The 24163-nt window shown below is 39.6% G+C and overlaps 1 protein-coding gene across 9 annotated transcripts in view; it reads right to left on the bottom strand.

Annotated features, from left to right (window-relative positions):
* Positions 1 to 24163, bottom strand: part of SH3TC2 (SH3 domain and tetratricopeptide repeats 2) — a 297382-nt gene that overhangs the window by 225928 nt on the left and 47291 nt on the right. The window contains exon 2 of one of the 9 annotated variants that reach the window (XM_053717120.1): positions 14791 to 14907. The exons of 6 other annotated variants lie outside the window; for them this stretch is intronic. In XM_053717120.1, coding sequence (XP_053573095.1) covers position 14791 — 1 coding nt within the window. In that variant the 5' untranslated portion in view covers positions 14792 to 14907. Of the gene's footprint in view, positions 1 to 171; positions 321 to 14790; positions 14908 to 24163 lie in introns of those variants that run through there. 2 more of the 9 variants (XM_053717116.1, XM_053717118.1) reach the window with 2 other exon arrangements.

Here is a 24163-nt window from a genome sequence, read left to right as displayed (position 1 = left end):
AAAGTGCTTGACTCTTCTGTTTCTGGGTTTATTTACTCATATTGTACAATGGAAACCAACATTGTAGTTCTACAATTAATGCATAAAACAGTTCTGAATGTTACTCTGATTAGTTGTAAGCTCTTTCTACTATTGTTATCACTTACATCTTTTGTAATGGACTTAACTAACCTGGGGACCTGCAGAGTTTCCTCACCCAGGGAATCCCAATACAGCAGCCCATTGGTGAGAGGGTCTGTCACTGCAGACTACCTAACATCCCAATGTGCAGGGCTGTGCCATGTCTCTGCTGTGACAGAGTCCCTGTTTCCTTTTGTACAATGCATCTTTTGACAGCCCTGCACATCTGTGGGCTGGAGGAGGGGACTGGAGGGCCAGTGGGTTGAGTAAGGAAATCATGATACGCATTATAAGATCCCTAACAGGATAGCACATTTTCTTGATCATTTAGCCCCCACTGTCTGATAATGAATTCTTGGCAATCCTCCACCACATTACTTGGACAATTATTATGCAAATACTATCTGGTGAAGTACCCCAATTACACCCTAACAGATGTCTCTGTAATTATTATGCAACCATTTATACAGTATATATTTGTTGATATTATACTCAGGGCATATATGCACAACATAAAGATTTCTAATTTTAACTTATTTAGCAATAGCTAATTATTATTATTGTTTATTTATTATACACCAATATATTATGTAGCTATGTAACATTAAAGTATACAAGTGCTTAGTACAATAATCAGAGGACATTTACATAAATCATAGTGTAGACTGAGGGGCCTTCACGAGAGTCACTGTAATAAACTGTAAACCACCTTAACATCAGATGATTAACAGGACAAATGACTAGTGAGCTTTAATTCTAAATTTAAAAAATTAAACTAATTTAAACCATTAAGTAATATGAGAATGTTTTGTCATGATTACAGTCCAAACCACTAAATACTGTACATAGCAATACAATTTGTTAGGGTGACAGATAGGAGTGGACTTTATTTTTTAAAAAAACTATGGAAAACAGCAGATGAATGGTTATATATTAAAGGGTACTAAACCCAATTTTTTTTTCTTTCATGAGTCAGATAGAGCATGCAATTTTAAGCAACTTTCTAATTTACTCCTATTATCAATCTTTGTTCTATTGCTATCTTTATTTAAAAAGCAGGAATGCAAAGCTTAGGAGCCAGCCCATTTTTTGCTCAGAACCTGGGTTATGCTTGCTTATTGGTGGCTGAATGTAGACACCAATCAGCAATCACTATCCAGGGTGCTGAACCTAAAATGGGCCGGCTCCTAAGCTTTGCATTCCTGCTTTTTAAATAAAGATAGCAAGAGAACAAAGAAAAATTTATAATAGGAGAAAATTAGAAAGTTGCTTAAAATTGCATGTTCTATCTGAATCATGAAAGAAAAAAATTGGGTTTAGTATCCCTTTAACCCTTTCATCCAAAAGGACATATATATATATATATATATATATATATATATATATATATATATACACGTCTTGCAGTACTTTGCCTATCGTACTGCAAGACGAATATATACGTCCTAGCTTCAGGAAGCTCCAGCACTCTTGGCTGTTAAGTTACAGCCTAGAGCTGGAGCTCCTGAAGCTTCAGGCATCTGCCGCATATGGAGCCGGAGCGCGATCGGTGCTCCGCCTCCATATGAGGGCAGATGCCTGATCATTACAGACGGTGACACTGTGTGATCTTCTGTTGGTGCCAGCGGGAGGTGTGGGTTGAAGGCGAGTGGTGGGTGGGCGGCCCAGCAGGGGAGGCGGGAGGGAGCGGGAAGGCCCTACGCTACAGAAAAATAAAAATAAAGGGACAGGGAGGGATGGGGCAGCTACACTACAGAAAAGGGGATCTGGAGGTCCCTAACCAAAGATCGCGGGTGGGGGTGACACTACGCTACAGAAAATATGTGCTAAAATAATCGTTTAAAAAAAAAGGCAGTTTATAGATACTGGCAGACAGCTGCCAGTACCTAAGATGGTGGGTAATAGTTAGAGGGGGGAGGTTTAGAGAGCTGTTTGGGGGAGCTCAGGGAGGTTTGGGGTAAACAGGGATTGTACACTGCAGAAAATATAAAAATTAATAAAAAAAATATTTAATAAAATAATAAAAAAAGAGAATTTATGCTTACCTGATAAATTTCTTTCTCTTGTGATGTATCGAGTCCACGGATTCATCCATACTTATGGGATATTCTCCTTCCCTACAGGAAGTGGCAGAGAGAGCACCCACAGCAGAGCTGTCCATATAGCTCCTCCCTTAGCTCCACCCCCCCCCAGTCATTCGATCGAAGGCTAGGAAGAAAAAGGAGAAGCCATAGGGTGCAGAGGTGACTGAAGTTTTTTAAATAAAAATATACTACCTGTCTTAAATAGACAGGGCGGGCCGTGGACTCGATACATCACAAGAAAAAGAAATTTATCAGGTAAGCATAAATTCTGTTTTCTCTTGTAAGATGTATCGAGTCCATGGATTCATCCATACTTATGGGATACCAATACAAAAGCTTTAGGACACGGATGAAGGGAGGGACAAGACAGGTACCTTAAACGGAAGGCACCACTGCTTGTAGCACCTTTCTCCCAAAAATAGCCTCCGAAGAAGCAAAAGTATCAAATTTGTAAAATTTGGAAAAAGTATGAAGCAAAGACGAAGTCGCCGCCTTACAAATCTGTTCAACAGAAGCCTCATTTTTAAAAGCCCATGTGGAAGCCACTGCTCTAGTAGAATGAGCAGTAATTCTTTCAGGAGGCTGCTGGCCAGCAGTCTCATAAGCCAAACGGATGAAGCTTTTCAGCCAAAAGGAAAGAGAGGTAGCCGTAGCCTTTTGACCTCTACGTCTACCAGAATAAACAACAAACAATGAAGATGTTTGATGGAAATCTTTAGTTGCTTGTAAGTAGAACTTTAAAGCATGAACCACATCAAGATTGTGCAGCAGATGTTCCTTCTTTGATGAAGGATTAGGACACAGAGAAGGAACAACAATCTCCTAATTGATATTCCTATCAGAAACAACCTTAGGAAGAAACCCAGGTTTGGTACGCAAAACCACCTTATCTGCATGGAAAACTAGGTAAGGTTAGTCACACTGTAAAGAAGATAACTCAGAAACTCTTCGAGCCGAAGAGATAGCTACTAAAAACAAAACTTTCCAAGATAGAAGCTTAATGTCTATGGAATGCATAGGTTCAACCGGAACCCCTTGAAGAACATTAAGAACCAAATTTAGGCTCCATGGTGGAGTAACAGGTTTAAATACAGGCTTGATCCTGACCAAGGCCTGACTAAACGCTTGAATGTCTGGGACATCTGCCAGACGTTTGTGTAAAAGAATAGACAAAGCAGATATTTGTCCTTTTTAAGGAACTAACTGATAATCCCTTCTCCAATCCTTCTTGGAGAAAGGACAAAATTCTAGGAATCCTAATCTTACTCCATGAGTAACCCTTGGATTCACATCAACAAAGATATCTGCACCAAATCTTATGAAAGATTTTCCTGGTGACAGGCTTTCTAGCCTGAATCAGGGTATCAATGACCGACTCAGAGAAACCACGCTTTTATAGAATCAGGCGTTCAATCTCCAAGCAGTCAGACGCAGAGAAGTTAGATTTGGATGCTTGAATGGACCTTGGATTAGAGTCCATGGTGGAACAGATGACATGTCCACCAGGTCTGCATACCAAGTCCTGCGTGGCCACGCAGGCACTATCAGAATCACCAAAGCTCTCTCCTGCTTGATTCTGGCAACCAGACGTGGGAGGAGAGGAAACTGTGGAAATACATAAGCCAGATTGAAGGACCAGGGCACTGCTAGAGCATCTATCAGTAATGCCTGGGGATCCCAGGACCTGGGCCCGTAACAAGGAAATTTGGCATTCTGTCGGGACGCCATCAGATCCAATTCTGGTGTGCCCCATAGCTGAGTCAGCTGGGCAAATATCTCCGGATGGAGCTCCCACTCCCCAGGATGAAAAGTCTGATGATTTAGGAAATCCCCCTCCCAGTTCTCTACCCCTGGGATATGGATTGCTGAGAGATGGCAAAAGTGATCCTCCGCCCATCGGATTATTTTGGTTACCTCCATCATCGCTAGAGAACTCCGTGTTCCTCCTTGATGATTGATATAGGCTACAGTCGTGATGTTGTCCAACTGAAATCTGATGAATTTGGCCGCAGCTAGCTGAGGCCATGCCTGAAGCGCATTGAATATCGCTCTCAGTTCTAGAATGTTTATCGGGAGGAGAGGTTCCTCCCGAGACCATAAGCCCTGTGCTTTCAGGGATTTCCAGACTGCACCCCAGCCTAGCAGGCTGGCATCTGTCGTTACTATGAGCCACTCTGGCCTGCGGAAACACATTCCCTGAGACAGGTGGTCCTGAGACAACCACCAGAGAAGAGAATCTCTGGTCTCTTGGTCCAGATGCAGTTGAGGAGATAAATCTGCATAATCCCCATTCCACTGTTTGAGCATGCATAGTTGCAGTGGTCTGAGGTGTAGGCAGGCATAAGGAACTATGTCCATTGCCGCTACCATGAGTCCGATTACCTCCATACACTTAGCCACTGATGGCCGAGGAATGGAATGAAGAGCTCGGCAAGTGATTAAAGTTTTGATTTTCTGACCTCCGTCAGAAATATTTTAATTTCTACCGAGTCTATCAGAGTCCCTAGGATGGAAACTCTTGTGAGAGGGACGAGAGAACTCTTTTTTATGTTCACCTTCCATCCGTGAGATCTCAGAAAAGCCAACACGATGTCCATGTGAGACTTGGCTAGCTGGAAAGTCGACGCCTGAATTAAGATGTCGTCTAGATAAGGCGCCACTGCTATACCCTGCGGTCTTAAAACTGCCAAAAGGGACCCTAGCACCTTTGTGAAAATTCTGGGAACCGTGGCCAACCTGAAAGGAAGGGCCACAAACTAGTAATGCCTGTCCAGAAAGGCGAATCTGAGGAATTGATGATGATCTCTGTGAATAGGGATGTGTAGATACGCATCCTTTAAATCCACGGTAGTCATATATTGACCCTCCTGGATCAGAGGAAGAATAGTCCGAATAGTCTCCATCTTGAAAGATGGTACTCTGAGGAATTTGTTTAGAATTTTGAGATCCAAGATCAGTCTGAAAGTTCCCTCTTTTTTGGGAACCACAAACAGGTTGGAGTAAAAACCTAGCCCTTGTTCCGCTCTTGGAACTGGGCGGATCACTCCCATGGTATGTAGGTCTTCTACACAGCGTAAGAACGCTTCTCTCTTTGTCTGGTTTGCAGACAATTGAGAAATGTGAAATCTCCCCCTTGGGGGGGAGTCTTTGAAGTCCAGAAGATATCCTTGGGACACAATTTCTAAAGCCCAGGAATCGTGAACATCTCTTGCCCAAGCCTGAGCGAAGAGAGTCTGCCCCCTACTAGATCCGGTCCCGGATCGGGGGCTACCCCTTCATGCTGTCTTAGAGGCAGCAGCAGGCTTCTTGGCCTGTTTACCTTTGTTCCAAGCCTGGTTAGGTCTCCAGACTGACTTGGATTGGACAGAATTCCCCTCTTGCTTTGCTGCAGGGGAAGCTGACGCGGGACCTTTGAAGTACCGAAAGGAACGAAAATTATTTTGTTTGGTCCTCATTTTATTTGTTTTATCCTGAGGGAGGGCATGGCCTTTCCCTCCAGTGATGTCTGAAATAATTTCTTTCAGTGCAGGCCCAAATAGGGTCTTTCTTTTGAAAGGGATGTTTAACAACTTAGATTTTAATGACACATCAGCAGACCAGGACTTAAGCCATAACGCCCTGCGTGCTAAAATGGCAAAACCTGAATTCTTTGCCACTAATTTAGCCATTTGGAAAGCAGCATCTGTAATGAAAGAATTAGCCAACTTAAGGGCCTTAATTCTATCCATAATATCCTCTAATGGAGTCTCCACCTGGAGAGCCTCTTCTAGAGCCTCAAACCAGAAAGCAGCTGCAGTAGTTACAGGAACAATGCATGCAATAGGTTGGAGAAGAAAACCTTGATGAACAAAAATTTTCTTTAGGAGACCCTCTAATTTTTTATCCATAGGATCTTTGAAAGCACAACTGTCTTCGATAGGTATAGTTGTGCACTTAGCAAGAGTAGAAATAGCTCCCTCCACCTTAGGAACAGTCTGCCACAAGTCCTGTATGGTGTCAGATATGGGAAACATTTTCTTAAAAACAGGAGGGGGAGCGAACGGAACACCTGGTCTATCCCACTCCTTAGTAACAATAGTCACAATCCTCTTAGGGACTGGAAGAACATCAGTGTAAACAGGAACCTCTAAGTATCTGTCCATTTTACACAATTTCTCTGGGACCACTATAGGGTCACAATCGTCTAGAGTAGCTAATACCTCCTTGAGCAATAAGTGGAGGTGTTCAAGCTTAAATTTAAAGGCCGTCATATCAGAATCTGTTTGAGGGAGCGTCTTTCCTGAATCATAAATCTCTCCCTCAGATAACAGATCCCTTACCCCTACTTCAGAACATTGTGAGGGTATATCGGATACGGCTACTAAAGCGTCAGACAGCTAAGCATTTGTTCTTAACCCAGAGCTGTCACACTTTCCTTGTAAACCAGGCAGTTTAGAGAAAACCTCTGTGAGGGTTTTATTCATAACTATGGCCATGTCTTGTAAAGTAAATTAATTTGACGCATTAGAGGTACTTGGCGTCACTTGTGCGGGCGTTACTGGTTGTGACACTTGGGGAAAGCTAGATGCTAAACCCTCATTTCCTTCTAACTGAGAATCATTTATTGCAATATTTTTAAGTGCTAAAATATGCTCTTAATAATTTATAGACATATTAGTGCAAGTGGGACACATTCTAAGAGGGGGTTCCACAATGGCTTCTAAACACATAGAACAAGGATTTTCCTTGGTGTCAGACATGTTAAACAGGCTAGTAATGAAACAAACAAGCTTGGAAAACACTTTAATCAAAGAAAATAACACTTTAAACAAAAACGGTACTGTACCTTTAAGAGAAAAAAAGCTGCACAAACTCTGCATAACAGTGTAAAAAAGCAGTAAACAAAACGAAATTTTTACAGTAGCATCATAAAGCCTTAGTAACTTTGCACCACTATGCAAATAAACAATTAACCCCTTAATGTAAAAACCGGATTGAAAAAACTTCTAAACCGGTAAAATAACGTTCAGCACCTTGCCACAGCTCTGCTGTGGCGCCTACCTGCCCTTTAGGAACGATTTGTGGGGAAAAAAACTCTTTACAGCCCTCAAATACAGCAGGAATCTCTGGAGAAGTAGCTGGATGCTTCTGAGGTAAATAAACTGTGCAACTGAAAATAGGCCCCTCCCACCTCGATGTTATGGGGCCTAAAAAACACCACAGAGTGTTTCTTAAACTAGCCATGTGGGTTAATAACCCTTAAACAAGCCACAAAGACCCCTTAAAGTCCCTCAAAAAACGTTTTATTTGTAATTAAACCAAAACGTTTTTTCCTATTACTGTCACCAGTAACTATGAGCCCTTTATGCAAGCTTGGATTCCTCTTTTACTGAATACAGCTTACCTTTCCCTCATGGGGATATTGCCAGCCTTTTCTAGAAATAACACAGTCTGTCTAGAAAAAAATAGACTGAACATACCTTAATGCAGTTTAGCCTGCAAACTGTTCCCCCAACTGAAGTTTTCCTGTACTCTTCAGCCCTTGTGAGAACAGCAGTGGATCTTAGTTACAAAGTGCTAAGATCATCATCCTCCTTGCAGAAATCTTCATCCCTTTTCTGCCAGAGAGTAAATAGTACACATCGGTACCATTTAAAATAACAAACTTTTGCTTGAGAAAATAAAAACTAACATTTTTGTCACCACACTCCCTTTGCCCTTCCTAGCAGTTAAGCAGGCAGAGAGAATGACTGGGGGGGTGGAGCTAAAGTAGGAGCTATATGGACAGCTCTGCTGTGGGTGCTCTCTCTGCCACTTCCTGTAGGGAAGGAGAATATCCCATAAGTATGGATGAATCCGTGGACTCGATACATCTTACAAGAGAAAAAAGCCTTATATTTTCATACTGGCAGACTGTCTGCCAGTACCTAAGATGGAGGTTACCAGTGAGGGGTGGGGGGAGGGAGGGAACAGATAGGAATCAGGGGGTGGAAAGTCTCAGGTGGGAGGATAATCTCTACACTAAAGCTAAAATTAACCTTTTAAGATACCCAATTAACCCCTTCACTGCCGGGAATAATAAAAAAGTGTGGTGCGCAGCTGCAATTAGCGGCCTTCTAATTACCAAAAACCAATGGCAAAGCCATATATCTCTGCTATTTCTGAACAAAGGACATCCCAGAGAATCTTTTACAAACATTTGTGCTATGATTGCAAAAGCAGTATGTAAATAATTTCTGAGAGAAACCCAAAGTTTGTGAAAAAAGTACCATTTTTTTTTTTATTTGATTGCATTTGGCAGTGAAATGGTACCATGAAATATACCAAAATGGGCCTAGATCAATACCTTGGGTTGTCTACATTATTATTTTACTTTTTTATGTGCCAGAAAAGCTTATAAACTTAAAAGTAGTAACCATTATTCAAGTTGGCAATAGTATGATGTGTTTATATTGCCAATAAAAGTGCAATTATGTACTTCATGAAGGCCTACAGCTGTGTCTTTTCCAGCACCAGTAATACCTATTGGTTTACATTTAATTATTATGAGATCTAAATTAGAGATTTGATTGCCGTTTGACTGTTTGACTCACGGGTTGACCAGGAAAAAAAATTAAGGGAAGATTATTTGTATATACATCTTATGTGTAAAGATTTAAACTGATACTAAGATACAAAAAGTTACATATTCTATATACAGGGAGTGCAGAATTATTAGGCAAGTTGTATTTTTGAGGATTAATTTTATTATTGAACAACAACCATGTTCTCAATGAACCCAAAAAACTCATTAATATCAAAGCTGAATAGTTTTGGAAGTAGTTTTTAGTTTGTTTTTAGTTATAGCTATTTTAGGGGGATATCTGTGTGTGCAGGTGACTATTACTGTGCATAATTATTAGGCAACTTAACAAAAAACAAATATATAACCATTTCAATTATTTATTTTTACCAGTGAAACCAATATAACATCTCAACATTCACAAATATACATTTCTGACATTCAAAAACAAAACAAAAACAAATCAGTGACCAATATAGCCACCTTTCTTTGCAAGGACACTCAAAAGCCTGCCATCCATGGATTCTGTCAGTGTTTTGATCTGTTCACCATCAACATTGCGTGCAGCAGCAACCACAGCCTCCCAGACACTGTTCAGAGAGGTGTACTGTTTTCCCTCCTTGTAAATCTCACATTTGATGATGGACCACAGGTTCTCAATGGGGTTCAGATCAGGTGAACAAGGAGGCCATGTCATTAGATTTTCTTCTTTTATACCCTTTCTTGCCAGCCACGCTGTGGAGTACTTGGACGCGTGTGATGGAGCATTGTCCTGCATGAAAATCATGTTTTTCTTGAAGGATGAAGACTTCTTCCTGTACCACTGCTTGAAGAAGGTGTCTTCCAGAAACTGTCAGTAGGACTGGGAGTTGAGCTTGACTCCATCCTCAACCCGAAAAGGCCCCACAAGCTCATCTTTGATGATACCAGCCCAAACCAGTACTCCACCTCCACCTTGCTGGCGTCTGAGTCGGACTGGAGCTCTCTGCCCTTTACCAATCCAGCCACGGGCCCATCCATCTGGCCCATCAAGATTCACTCTCATTTCATCAGTCCATAAAACCTTAGAAAAATCAGTCTTGAGATATTTCTTGGCCCAGTCTTGACGTTTCAGCTTGTGTGTCTTGTTCAGTGGTGGTCGTCTTTCAGCCTTCCTTACATTGGCCATGTCTCTGAGTATTGCACACCTTGTGCTTTTGGGCACTATAGTGATGTTGCAGCTCTGAAATATGGCCAAACTGGTGGCAAGTGGCATCTTGGCAGCTGCACGCTTGACTTTTCTCAGTTCATGGGCAGTTATTTTGCGCCTTGGTTTTTCCACACGCTTCTTGCGACCCTGTTGACTATTTTGAATGAAACGCTTGATTGTTCGATGATCACGCTTCAGAAGCTTTGCAATTTTAAGAGTGCTGCATCCCTCTGCAAGATATCTCACTATTTTTGACTTTTCTGAGCCTGTCAAGTCCTTCTTTTGACCCATTTTGCCAAAGGAAAGGAAGTTGCCTAATAATTATGCACACCTGATATAGGGTGTTGATGTCATTAGACCACACCCCTTCTCATTACAGAGATGCACATCACCTAATATGCTTAATTGGTAGTAGGCTTTCGAGCCTATACAGCTTGGAGTAAGACAACATGCTCCCTGTAGTTTGATAAATATGATGTATAAAATTATTCCAATAATTACTTGTAACTTACAGAGCATAGTGGACTTTTTTTTCTTCTTTGCATTTTAATCTTAAAGTGAATGTAAATTTTGATGCTAAAGTGCCTGGATTTTTAAAATTTGATTAAAAATAGGGGCACTTTAATTCATCAAAAGCCGTGATTGGAGGATGACCGATCCATCATTTCTGACGTCAGAAATGATTTGCGACTACCGGGGGAAGCTGGACCGGCTGTCAAGTTTAAAAGGTAAGTATTTTTTTCACAACGAGTGAAATGTAAATTTTGAATTAAAGTGCCCCTGTTTTTAATCAAAATTTTAAAAACCGGGCACTTTAGCATCAAAATTTACATTCACTTTAAAGGGACAGTATACACTCATTTTCATATAACTGCATGTAATAGACACTACTATAAAGAATAAGATGCACAGATACAGATATAAAAATCCAGTATAAAATGGTTTAAAAACGTACTTAGAAGCTTTCAGTTTAGCTCTGTTGAAAAGGCAGTTGGAAAGCCCACTGCAAGTGGGAAATAAGACACTCCCCCCTCCCCCTTCTTTTGCATATGAAAAGACCCTTTACACAAACAGGAGCAAGCTGGAGAAGGAAGCTGACGGTATTCAAATAAAACTTTGGGGCTTGGTTAGGAGTCTGAAAATCAGAGCAATGTTATTTAAAAATAAGCAAAATTATAAATTTTTTAAAAAAAACAACTTTATGGGCTTTATAAATAGATCATCTACAAAACATTTATGCAAAGAAAAAATGAGTGTATAATGGCCCTTTAAGGATAATTAAAAGGTGTTTACTGTTCCTTTTTCTTTTAGCTTGTTGTGAGACATTTTTCAGTGAGAAACTCACACAAAATGATGTATTAGGTTTTTTTATTTTTTTTGGGGCCCCATTACATATTGCGGCGTCGCCCGCAAAAGCCGGTGATGCTGGTTTTTGCGCAGGTTTGGTATCATATATATACAGCGCCCGCAATTTTTACTCCCATAGGCTAACATCGGACCGCGTTGTAAATCGGTATCCAATATCACGCGCAAGGACTTACGTGGCGAAAATGGAGAAATCTTACTCCATTTTTACCTCGCCATAAATGGCAGCTGATTTGAATACCCAATAGAATTTCAGTAGCTCTTATCCTATTGGCTGATTTGAACAGCCAATAGGATTTCAGTAGCTGTCATCCTATTGGCTGATTTGAATTTGAAGGCTCAAATCAGCCAATAGGAATTCAAGGGACACCATTTTTCGCGTACCTTGAATTCCTATTCAGTGAACGGTGGAGATTGTATGAAGAGGATCCTCCACGCTCCATGGCTCCGCGGTCGCCGGTCTTCAGTTCCAGGCTCACCGGTCTGGTTCCTGGAAGAAGAAAGAAGAGGTTGCCGCTTGGAAGAAGACTTCACCGCCTGGAACAGGACCTTCTCTGCTAGACTTCAGGACAGGTGAGGACCACTTGGGGGTTAGACTTAGGGTTTTTTAAGGGATTTTTTTTTTTTTTTATTTAGATAGGGTGGGCAGTAAAAGAGCTGAATGCCCTTTTAAGGGCAATGCCCAACAAATGCCCTTTTCAGGGTAATGGGTAGTTTAGGGTTTTAAGTGTTAGGTTATTTTATTTGGGGGGGTTTGGTGGGTGGGGGGGTTTACTGTTAGGGGGGGTTGTGTATTTTCTTGAAAAAGAACTGGTTATCTTGGGGCAATGCCCTGAGAAAAGCCCTTTTAAGGGCTACTGGTAGTTTATTAGATTAGGGGGTGTTTTTATTTGGGGGGCTTTTTTATTTTCATAGGGATTAGGTATAATTTTTGTAAAATTTGGTAATTTTCTTTATTATTTTCTGTAATCTTAGATTTTTTTATTTTCTGTAATTGTAGTTTAAAGGGACAGTCTAATGAAAATTCTGGAGTAGACTGTCCCTTTAAACTACAATTACAGAAAATAAAAAATAATTTATACTTAGTTTATTTGTATTTTTGAAGTAGTGTTATTTTTTTTATTATTTAATAGTAACTTTAGTATTTTGTAAATTCTGTAATTTGGGTTCATTTAGGGGGTGTTAGGTTAGGGGGGTTAGGGTAGGGGTTAGATTTATTGCGTTGTGGGCTTTGGTGGTTTAGGGGTTAATAGTTTTAATGTGTTTATTGCGTTGTGTGTTAATGTCGGATTAAGGGTTAATAGTTTTAATACGTAGTTTGCGATGTTGGGGTTGGAGGATTTAGGGGTTAATAATTTAGTTATTACTTGCGGTGTGGGTTTGATGGCAGATATAGGGGTTAATAGTTTAATTAGGCTTATTGCGTTGTGGGGGGTTGTCGGTCTAGGGGTTAATACATTTATTATTAGTAGTGAGAGGGGGGGGATTACGGATATAGGGGTTTTTACGTGTTGGGCTTATTTTTGGGAGGCGTGTTAGACTTTTATGGGAGATTTGTTATTTTCTTTACTTTTCTTAGGCTCCGGCAGTGCCGTAAATCACTGGCGACTCCTGAAATTTGTATTTACGCTCATTTCTGGACATCGCTAGTTTATCCGACTTACAGCACTTTATGAGCTGCCGGCGCCATATATGTAATAGCCCGATGTGCGAGGTGAAATTACGGGCGGCGCGGGCTGCAGCACTTGCGCTGAAGCCTGCGCCGTATATGTAATCGCGCCCTTGGTGTATATTTGGGGGGGTAAGCAGATTCAGTAGTTTCAAAGCATTCCAGTATTATGTGTCATATCAGAATAATGCAACAAAATATCTGACTATAATGCAGTTTTCTATGGGTTGGGCTATTTTCTATTGGTGGGGCAGTATTAGAGGGGAGAAGTTATGAGCAAATAACTGGCGGTCTTGTGGGGGTGGCTTGTAGAGTCCCTTAAGACTTGGAAATCAACAGCTATAGGGGGGGCGAGTAGCAAGCCAGACCTCCCAACCTGTGACAATCCTGAAAGATTTTGGACATGATTAAAACACATTGAGTAGGTTGTTTGGAATGGCAAAATGGCACCAAATGAAAAGCTTTTAGGTTGGACAACATTGCAATAGAATAAGAATGCTTAAATCAATGTTCCACAAAGTAAAATTGATTTTTAAAAAAGAAAATTTAAATCTGACCTTTTAACTTTTTGTTAATTACCGATTTTTCTGGTGAAAAAAAATTAAAGTATTTTCACAGTGTTATTATATACAAATACATGCAACTAAATTTAACAAAAAATATTAATGAGTTCTAACAATTAAAATAATCTTTCCATTCTAACAGAACACAAAACTACTGATTAAATTTGAGTCAATGACAGAGACACATAAGTCACTCAAATGCATGTTTCAATAGCTCTAGTCAAATGACTGAAAATATCTGAGATTCCCCTAGTCTCCCACCTCCATATGTTAAGCTAAGTCTTGATTGTACAACTAAAATCAAATATTTAGTGGCGGATTGGCTCTCACTAACATCAATCATTAGTAATACTATGGCAGGATTGGGCAGGTGATGATGGACACACAAATAGTCAGAACTCCTGTACACCATTACACACAAATGAGCTGATAAGCAAAACAATATTGTTCCCCTCACTTCCTCCACTTTTTTTGGCACCAAACGGCACAAAAAATAAACAAATTAATTCATCAAAATAACAAATGTGCAATATGACAGTTTTATTAGTTTACAAAACAAATAAAGTCATCCTCTCTTTCCAGCATTTGCTTATTTCTGATAGCAGATATAAAGCCCAAAAGTGCAACTCAAAATATTTTGTGAGTTGCACATTTCATCTAAGATAAACAAAAAAACAGGAACAGGGGATAACTTGGTTCTTCATTTGCAAAGCAAATAATGAAGACTGAACCCAAAGGAGCAAGGGAGTCACTGGCACCTTAAAATTAGCCCTGCCACCCTGGTTTAGTGTCCTCAAGAAACCCATGGGTGTCCCCTGTTCGCCCCATTGCGGCTGTTAAATACAAATCCAACTTTTTGTTTTATTATATAATGTATGTGTGTGTGTGTATATACACATGTTTGTCTATAAATATGTATTCCGTATGGATTACTCCTACATTTATCGTCTGGCTCCTAGATTTTGGCCAAATCTGTCAAGTCCCACAATGTACAAAATAACCCAACTCACATCACATTTCTTGAATATTTATTTATTAAATGTTTTATAATAAATTCGACCAATTTACTTGCAGGAAAATGACATTGTATTATTGCTACCCCTGTCTGTTTTTTGCTTTTGTTAGCTGTGTTTTAAGTGTGATATGTGTATGTTAAATAAGCTATTTTGGCATTGGGCATATACTTAAAGGACCACTCAACGCAGTAGAATTACATAATTAACAAGTACATAATACAAAGACAAGGCAATAGCACTTACTCTGAATTTCAAATAAGCAGTAGATTTTTTTCTTACAAATTTATTTTTGCTTCAATTTTCCGGCCCCCTGTGTCATGTGACAGACATCAGCAAATCACAGACTAATATACGTATACCCTGTGTGCACAATTTGATAATGGAAGTTAATTGGGAAATATCTTTATTAAACTGCATGCTCTATCTGAATCATACATGTTTATTTTGACTTAAAATGTCCCTTTAAGAGAGAAGTGCATATACAATACATTTTTAACAGTAGGTTATATAGATACCATATTGTAAAGGTGAGTAACCACTACAAATTCTATGTTGTAAATGCACATTCTAGTGCAAAAAGTAAATAATCTAGTTGATCAAATTAACAAATTTTAAACCAGGGCTCGATAAATTAATAAGTCTAAAAAATGGGCTCTGGGCTGTTTCTTACATCTCTCTAATCTTCATCTTAAGCATTATGCAGCATTGTCATAGAGACAAGGGGCAGACTGGGCCAGTAATTGCCTCTCAAGCTCACATTGATGTATAAATCAAGTAAGTTTTTACTTTTTTGTGTTTTTGTATCTTGATCTCACTTGTGCAGCTTCATGCAACATTCACCAGCATAGCCACAACTCTCATATTCACTACGTGCAGGGAACAGCCTTTTGTCACTTTCTTCAGAAGCCTCAACACTTACTAAGTACCCCTTACTTACCTCCCATTCTATGTAAAACCTTCAGGTATGTCCAATGCTCCTGTTTATGACCCTGTAATATTCAAAAAAGGAGGCTTCTAAAATTGTGGGCTGGCTCCTAGGCTGCAGACAAATTTATCTAGCCCTGTTTTAAAAAAATATATATTTTATAGGCAACAAAAATGACTAATATCCCTTTAAACAGCTTTCATGTCTAGAAAAACAATTGTGCAGTTAAATGGGAAAATTTTGCAACCAATTAACTTGGTCTCTATTAATTGTAAAGACAAAAACCCTGACTTATCTAAACAGGTAGTCTACAAACATTTAATGTAATTACAGACTGCAGCACGTTCATTATCACTATAACATACTTAGTATAATTAAACAATAGAGTAAACATATTATTAGTGCATAAAAAGCACCGTAATTACCAGTTTTGTACTTTAAAGGGATATGAAACCTGTACTTTAAAGGGATATGAAACCCAAAATTTTTCTTTCATGAACAGATAGAGCAAGCAATTTTAAAAAACTTTCTAATTTACTTTTCATATCAATTTTTCTTTGTTTTCTTGGTAATTTTTTGTTAAAAAGCAGACGTATGTTTAGGAGCCAGCCCATTTCTGGAGCACTATATAGCAGCAGTTTTGCAAGAATTGTATCCATTTGCCAGAGCACTAGATGGTAGCACTATTCCCTGCCATGTAGCGCTCCAGATGCCTACCTAGGTATCTCTTCAACACAGAATATCATGGGAATGAAGCAAATTTGATAATGGAAGTAAATTGGAAACTTTTTTTAAAATTGTGTGCTCTGTCTGAATCATAAAATAAATTTGTGGGTTTCATATCCCTTTAATTATCAGTATATAGATAAATTGTACCATTGTGTACAGCACTATGCTCATTATCAGTGTATTGATGTGCCTGGTGTTTTTTGGCCTCAGTAGGGAGCTTGGGTGTTAATAAACACTTTAACTGCTGAACCATTTTTAGTTGCACTTTTGTATTTTTTTAGAAAATGAATTTAGATTTTAGAAATACACAAATAGCTACCATACTAACTGATTTTTGACAGATGCAATAAATACATAAAGCAAAGATTAGCCTTAGAATAATATGAAGAGGTATTGTATGCAATTACAATGTTGTAAAAATGCTGAAGTGTAAATGTTTAGTTTCTAAAGTTTTGAGTTTCTTTTTTTTTTTTTCTTTTTTTTTTAATCAGACAAAAACAGAAAAGCAAAACATACAATAAAATAAAAAATCCTATAAGAAGGATTAGATGGCCACACAGGAACAAATTAACATAGAATAGCCATGCTCTACTTACATCTCCAATTTCTTATCATTCTTAAAAGAAAAAGACCTTAAATCAAATATTACTTAAAAAGGTTACTTTATACAAAATGTTGCCATTTCCCTTATACAGACAGTATAAAAGGTCATCTCACAGTAATACAGTACTGGGAGGGAAGAAAAAAATAAATACATTTTTAAAAAATAAAAATAAATAAATAAAATTTAAGAAAAAATACATAATAGAAAAATTAAAGATAACTTGATAATTCTCAATTAGTTACCCCCCTTTCCCTCTAAGCCTTCAATTACAGGATATTCATTCCTTTCTAATGCTGCTGCTAATTATACGAACTTCTAAAAAGGAAGAATTAACTTATTTGTATTTCTTTAGGATGGGAGACAATAAAACTCCTCCATTTGTTGAAAAATTGTTTAATTTTAGGTTCATTATCAATGGTTACATCAAATTGTTTTAGGATCAACTGGGTATTTATTTGCTTTATGAGTTCAGCTAATGTAGGGATCTTTTGAATTTCCAATGTTTCAAAGTTAGGGTCGTTCCATTAATAATGATGGAGTTTACAAGCCTTCTATTCATCTCTTTTTTGTGTGTCTTTTACTAAAAAGAAAATATGACTGTCTTCTATTTTAAAAGGATAATGTAGCACATATTGGCCCAATGATTTACTTTGTTCCAGAACTTCTGAACCTTCGGGCAGTTCCACAAACAGTGGTGCAAATCAGCAGCCGGGAAATTATATTTATAACAAGCACTAACATTTATATCCCATTTTGATTGCAAGTAGGGCGTCATGTATATTCTATTAATTATTTTTGTGTGTGATTCCCTCAAGACAGTTGATATAGTCACTTCATCTACTAGTTTGAAGCTTTTCGGTACTACCTTTGTAGGGCTGTTCCAAGCTATAGCTATTTTATTAAAGGGACACTGAACCCAATTTTTTTCTTTTGTGATTCAGATAGAGCATGCATTTTGTAAGCAACTTTCTAATTGACTCCTATTATCAAATTTTCTTCATTCTCTTGGTATGTTTATTTGAAAAGCAAGAATGTAAGTTTAGATGCCGGCCCATTTTTGGTGAACAACCTGGGTTGTCCTTGCTGATTGACAGCATCAATAAACAAATGCTATCCATGGTTCTGAACCAAAAATTTGCTGGCTCCTTAGCTTAGATACCTTCTTTTTCAAATAAAAATTTATAATAGAAGTAAATTAGAAAGTTGCTTACAATTGCATACTCTATCTGAATCATGAAAAAAAAAAAAAATGGGATCAGTATCCCTTTAACGTCATCCTGTCCTTGCAAAGACTTAAGCGTTTTATACAGGAAAGAAATGGAATGGTTGCCTGTCTTGTAAACATTAACCACAGGGTCCAGTAGTGACCAGTTCGTTTCTACAAGACGTTTATGCACAAGATCCTCAAACCAATGACGGACCTGAAAGTACGCAAAGAGGTCTTTATCTGGTACCTTAAAGTCCCTTTTTTAGTTCAGCAAAAGCTTTACATCTCTTTGTGTCCTTATCCTTCAGCTGGTTACTATAAGTTAGCCCCTGCTGATTCCATCTAATAAAAACCTCAGAGTTAAGAGCTGACATGAGATTTGGATTTCCAATAATCGGTAAGTATTGTGAGTATTGAAAGTTTACTTTCACAGCCTTAATTACTTTTTGCCAAGCATAAATTACATTTAGAATAACAGGTAACTGCTTGACTTCTATAGGTATTTCCTTTCCGAAAACAATGCAATAAGGCTTTCAGCTCATAAAGTAGTGCGTTTCTATATAATAGTGACCACCACCATATTTTAGTTTAACATTTTTATTTACTTTTCTCTTCTGCTGAGGATAACTAGAGACAGATATGAATCAGGAAATTAAATTTAGTTTGCAAACAAGGCTGTGTGGAAACCATGTTAGATAATTATTTTAACAGTCCTATATTCTGCACAGCATTGATTGCACAAACTCTTTTAAACCACCTTTGCAACCTAGATCCGGATCCTATCTTCCTTTTGTTTTCGTACAATCTCTTTTATTGCCTGTTTTATATATTTCTCAAATTGTCCTCAGCAAAAGAGAGATATAATAACTAGAAAACTTAGGTTCATGCATGGTGGCACCCATTAAAGCTTATATTTTAGCTACATGTAATTAAACATTTTATATTGCAATCTCATATTGTTTAACATCCCTTTTAATGAAAAAACATTGATAAATGGATGCATTTTAAAATGTTTGACCAGTAGTGTGTGTGTCTGAGAGTGAGTGTGTGAGAATATATATATATACACACACACACATATACAGTGTGGCCAAAGCTGGGGGGGGCACACAGGAAGGACAGACAATAAAAGGGGGGCTAGTGCTGCCCATAGAGAAGATGCCTAGGGAGACAGGTGGCTTGAATCCATGCAAATGCTGATATGCGTCTCTAAATGCACAAATTACATATGCAGAAATAAAAAAACACTAAGGGCGTGATCCGATATAGATCGTAGTTTGCGGCGCAAGCAAGGTAACCCGCGTCGCCCGCAGTTTCAGCTCGCAACTCTAGCTATCCAATATTCAGCGCCATCAGATGCTAAACTGGCGTAAGTAGGAAAAACCGGCGAGCAGGCAAAATGTGCGCAAATACACATTTTAGTCGTCGAAAGTACTTGCGCCTGTATTTTGTTCACGTAAACTCTCAATAAAGTGTAGTTTTATGCAAATTAGCCTACGACTCGTAAAAAATTACGCCAGTTCTAAGAGATGTGCCACGTAATGACGAGATTCAAAATTCAGACTTAAACCCCTGCGCAGCCGCCATTTTCTTTAGTGTGTTTGGTTGGTTCTTGGAGCTACAGCACACTACAGTGAGTAGGAGAAAGTCGTTAGAGTAGAGAGAGAGCCGCATTGCATAATATTTAGTTAGGTCGGATTTGGAGGATTTGATAAGCTTGTACATTTACTGTCACTTTTTTACATATTGCACACATTTTGCATACACACATATACAAAATACACAACACTTTTTTTTTTATAACACCTTACACATTTTATTTATCTTTTACAGTTTGAAAGGCTGAGTGTCTGGTTGTGATTGTGTGTGATTGAAGTGGGAGTGAGTGTGAGTGTGTGAGTGTGTGTAGTGTGAGGATGTCAGGGAGAGCTAGGGCTGGGGGGAGGAGGGAAGGGGAGTTGCAGGGAGAGGATTATGGACAGGAGGAGCAGCAGGGTCCCCGTCAGGGAGTGAGCGGAGTGGGGAGAGGGAGAGCCAGAAGGGAGGATGGGAGTGGGGTTGCCCCAAGGCCAGGCACACTTAGAAGAGGGATAGAGGGTGCACATGGGGATAGAAGGGGGGAGGAGGGAGAGGATAGGGAGGAACCCACACCAGGGACATCCCAGGGAGGGAGCCAGGCGGCCCAGGACGAGGAGCGTATGAGGTGTCCTAACTTCAGTTTTGCAGAAAACCTCGCTCTAGTCCAGGCTGTCCTGGAGAACCATAATGCCCTCTTTGGACAAGAGAAGGGCAAAGGAGTTGCCCGTAGGCGTAAAGATGCTTGGCAGAAGGTGGTGGAGGCCGTCAATGGTGTGTCCCAACAGAGGAGGAATGTGGATGGCCTAAAGAAGAGATGGAATGATTGTAAAAGGAGAGTCAAGGAGAAGATGGGCCAGGAAGCAATGTCCCAGAGGGCAACAGGAGGTGGGCCTCACTATGAGGCGGAATACAACGAGTGGCAGGAGCTGATTCGTAGGTCCCTGAGCGTCACAGCAGTCCGTGGACTTCCGGGGGCTCGTGACTCAGGGGCTGCAACATCAGCACAGCATGCTGGTGAGTAACATCCCACACACCAGTATTATATGTATTTGAGTTATAACATCCTATATTGTCACACATTCATGTACACAATGATGAGCATGGTATTTTGCTTACTAACAACAAAATATACAATGAGATTTAACATTAAAGGGATATGAAACCCAAATAATTTTATTTCATTATTCAGATAGAGAATACAGTTTTCAACAACATCCCAATTTACTTCTATTATCTATTTTTCATCATTATTTTCATAATCTTAGTTTATTAAATATCAATGCACATGGGTGAGGCAATCACACGAGGCATTGATGTGCAGCCACCAATCATCAGCTTATGAGCCTATCTAGAAATGCTTTTCAGCTAAGAATATCAAGAGAATGAAGCAAATTAGCTAATGGAAGTAAATTACAAAGTTGTTTAAAATTCCATGCTTGGCTAGCTGAATCATGAAAGAATAAATATGGGTTGCATGTCCATTTAATGCTACTTAACACATTGAAAATCATGATATGAGGTGGAATAGTGAAATACTAACATGTCTCAGAGTAACACAGGCCACAAGCCACATGTAGACTTTTCAGTAAATGGACACTATAGTCATCACAACCATAGTGTCACTTAAAGAACACATTTTCTCCATCACTGACATGTACACAGAACTATTGTATGAAGCACATACATGTATACTTTGCATATTAAAACCCATCATATCACAAATCTCAATGTGCACATGCATGTTATAGAGTTTGACATGAGAATGTGGATAGGCCCTAGCATGTACATTGTATGCCCACATGGATATATATCTGACTGTACTAATCCCTCTCATCATTTGACTCCTCCACAGAACCTCCAGTCACCAGGGTGCCAATGCCCATGCATCCCCCTCCAACACCGGATCAAAGTATATCTCCACCTCGACCACCGGTCCAGAGAGTCCAGCAGGAGTATGCCAGGCATGACATGGGTTGGACTGCCTCAATTGAGAATCCCAATGTTATGCCGCCTGCATTACAGGAGGATACCTGGCAGGAGCCCTGGCCGGAGGAATATTACTTTGGCTTGGAGGGGGAGCCACGCCAGCCCCGAAGGGTAGATGTCTTTACCCCCCCACAAGAATATCATGCCACTCAGGGATTCTACCAGCAGGCTGAGTGGATGCACACCAGCAGCCAATGGGACTATCAGTCCATCCGGACATCTGCACCATCGGCAGCAGTTGGAAGAGCTCCACCAACTGAAATTCCTCGCCCTGCACCCCCAGCTGAGATTCCGGGGTCTGCACCCCCAGCTGAAATTCCTCGCCCTGCACCCCCAGCTGAGATTCCCGGGCCTGCACCCCCAGCTGAAATTGCTCGCCCTGCACCCCCAGCTGAGATTCCGGGGCCTGCACCCCCAGCTGAAATTCCTCGCCCTGCACCCCCAGCTGAGATTCCGGGGCCTGCACCCCAGCTGAAATTCCTCGCCCTGCACCCCCAGCTGAGATTCCGGGGCCTGCACCCCCAGCTGAGGATCAAGAAATGGAACCAGTGCCTATAGTCCCTGCTGGGGAAGAGCCCATGGATCCACTGACTTCCGCCATGGGTGATGAATACAATTCCCTACCGAGGAGGCAAACATTGACCTGTGAGAGTCTAACGACAACCTGCGAGAGAATGCAGAGGGACCAACGCAGGTTCCATAGGAGCCAACAGCGATTACAACAGCGTTCCATTGAGCTGCAAAGGGACATGGCAGCATCTGTAACTGCTATGGTACAAAACCAATCACAAATGCTGAGAGTCATTTCGGACATGCAAATCCAGAGTGACCACAGATGGAGGGAACAGAACCAACTGTTGGGTGTGTTGCTGGAGCATTTCACCCACCAGCAGGACATCGCCTCAAGCATCTCATCTGTGACCAGCACTCCTACTGGATCCACACAACCCAGGAGAGGCAGGAGACCCACTCCAGGCCCCTCAGCCCCCTCATCTAAGAGGCCTAAAAGAAAATAAATCTTGTTCTATTTCATCCTAAATCTTGTCCTCTGTTATTTACCATATAATTGTCATCCACATCCATGTGAGGTGTGTTTTAGTACAGTAATATTGTTAAAACATATAATAATACCTGTGTTGAAATGGGCAAAAAAGGTATTATTATCATGTTTCTGACATATTCCTGTTCGATAAACTACATCACATAGTTGTGTATGAACGGTACATATAGTAATATTCACTTCTAAGATGTAAATCAAGGTTTCTCACATCCAATATAAATTGACACGTTGGTATATATAACTAATAATGTATTTAAAGAAGGTGTGAACATAAGGTATAAATATCCATTATCCTCATTCTTAATGATAGTGAACTAAACATGAATGAAAAAAATGAGAAATATACAGTAATTAGGGTTGTTAAAGGGACATGAAAGCAAAATGTTTTCCTTCATGATTTGTAAAGAGCAGACAATTATAAACAACTTAATAATTTGCTTCTATTATTTATGTTGCTTCATTCTATTGATATTCTTTGCTGAAAAGCATATCTAGATATGCTTGGTAGCTGCTGATTTGTAGCTGTATATAGATGCCTCCTGTGATTGTTTCACTGTGTGCATTGCTATGTCTTCATTAAAGTATATCTAAAGAATAACTGAAAATAGGTAATCGAAGTAAATTTTAAGGTTTTTTAAAATTATATTCTCTATCCTTAATCATGAAAGAATATGTTTGGGTATAGTGTCCCTTTAAGGGAAGGGGGTTGGGATGTAGTAGTTTCACTTACATGCAGTGGAAATCCAAAGTTTGAAATTCTGCAAGACATGATATATACCCATGCAATGGTTGGTGAGGTACTGTCAAACATCATAATACATGTGAATGTTACGGTTTACTGTACTTATGAATAAGTAACTTACAGGTGAAGTATTCCCGGATGACATAATCCCTCACTTCATTCCCCCTCAGTGTCCCCCTGTCCACATCCTCAGGTACAGGAACCAGCTGCTGCTGCTGCTCTGGGTCAATGTCCCCCAACAAACGTGTGTCCACAGCAATGTTGTGTAGAATACAGCAAGCATTGACAATGGAACACACTTTGTTGGGGTTATACTGTAGTGCTCCGCCTGTAACATCCAGACACCTGAACCTGGTTTTTAATAGGCCAAAGCTCCTTTCAATGACATTCCTTGTTCTTATGTGTGCCTCCTGGTACCTGAGTTGTGGCTCTGTAATGGGGTGCATGCACCAAGGGGGTTAATAGTCATGGTCTGCAGCCGTACCCTGCGTCACCTGTCATGTAACATATGTGTTTGGATTACTACAGGTACATCATGTGCTTTAAAGGGACACAACATGAATTTCATATAAAAGATAGATTTAATAAAAACATTAAATTTGTGCATTATAAGCAATCTACTTTTATGCCAGTATTAGTCTAGACCAAAAATCTATTTTAAAGGACCAGTCAACACAGTAGATTTTCATTATCAAAAAATGCAAGATAACAAGACAATGCAATAGCACTTAGTCTAATATCAAAGTTATTTTTTATGACAATTTAAAGTGTTATGTATTTTGAAA

This window comes from Bombina bombina, chromosome 6 (genome assembly GCF_027579735.1).
Source record: "Bombina bombina isolate aBomBom1 chromosome 6, aBomBom1.pri, whole genome shotgun sequence".
NCBI lineage: Eukaryota > Metazoa > Chordata > Amphibia > Anura > Bombinatoridae > Bombina > Bombina bombina.
The sequence above is the reverse complement of the archived record's forward strand: the minus strand, read 5'-3'. Positions and strand labels throughout refer to the sequence as shown.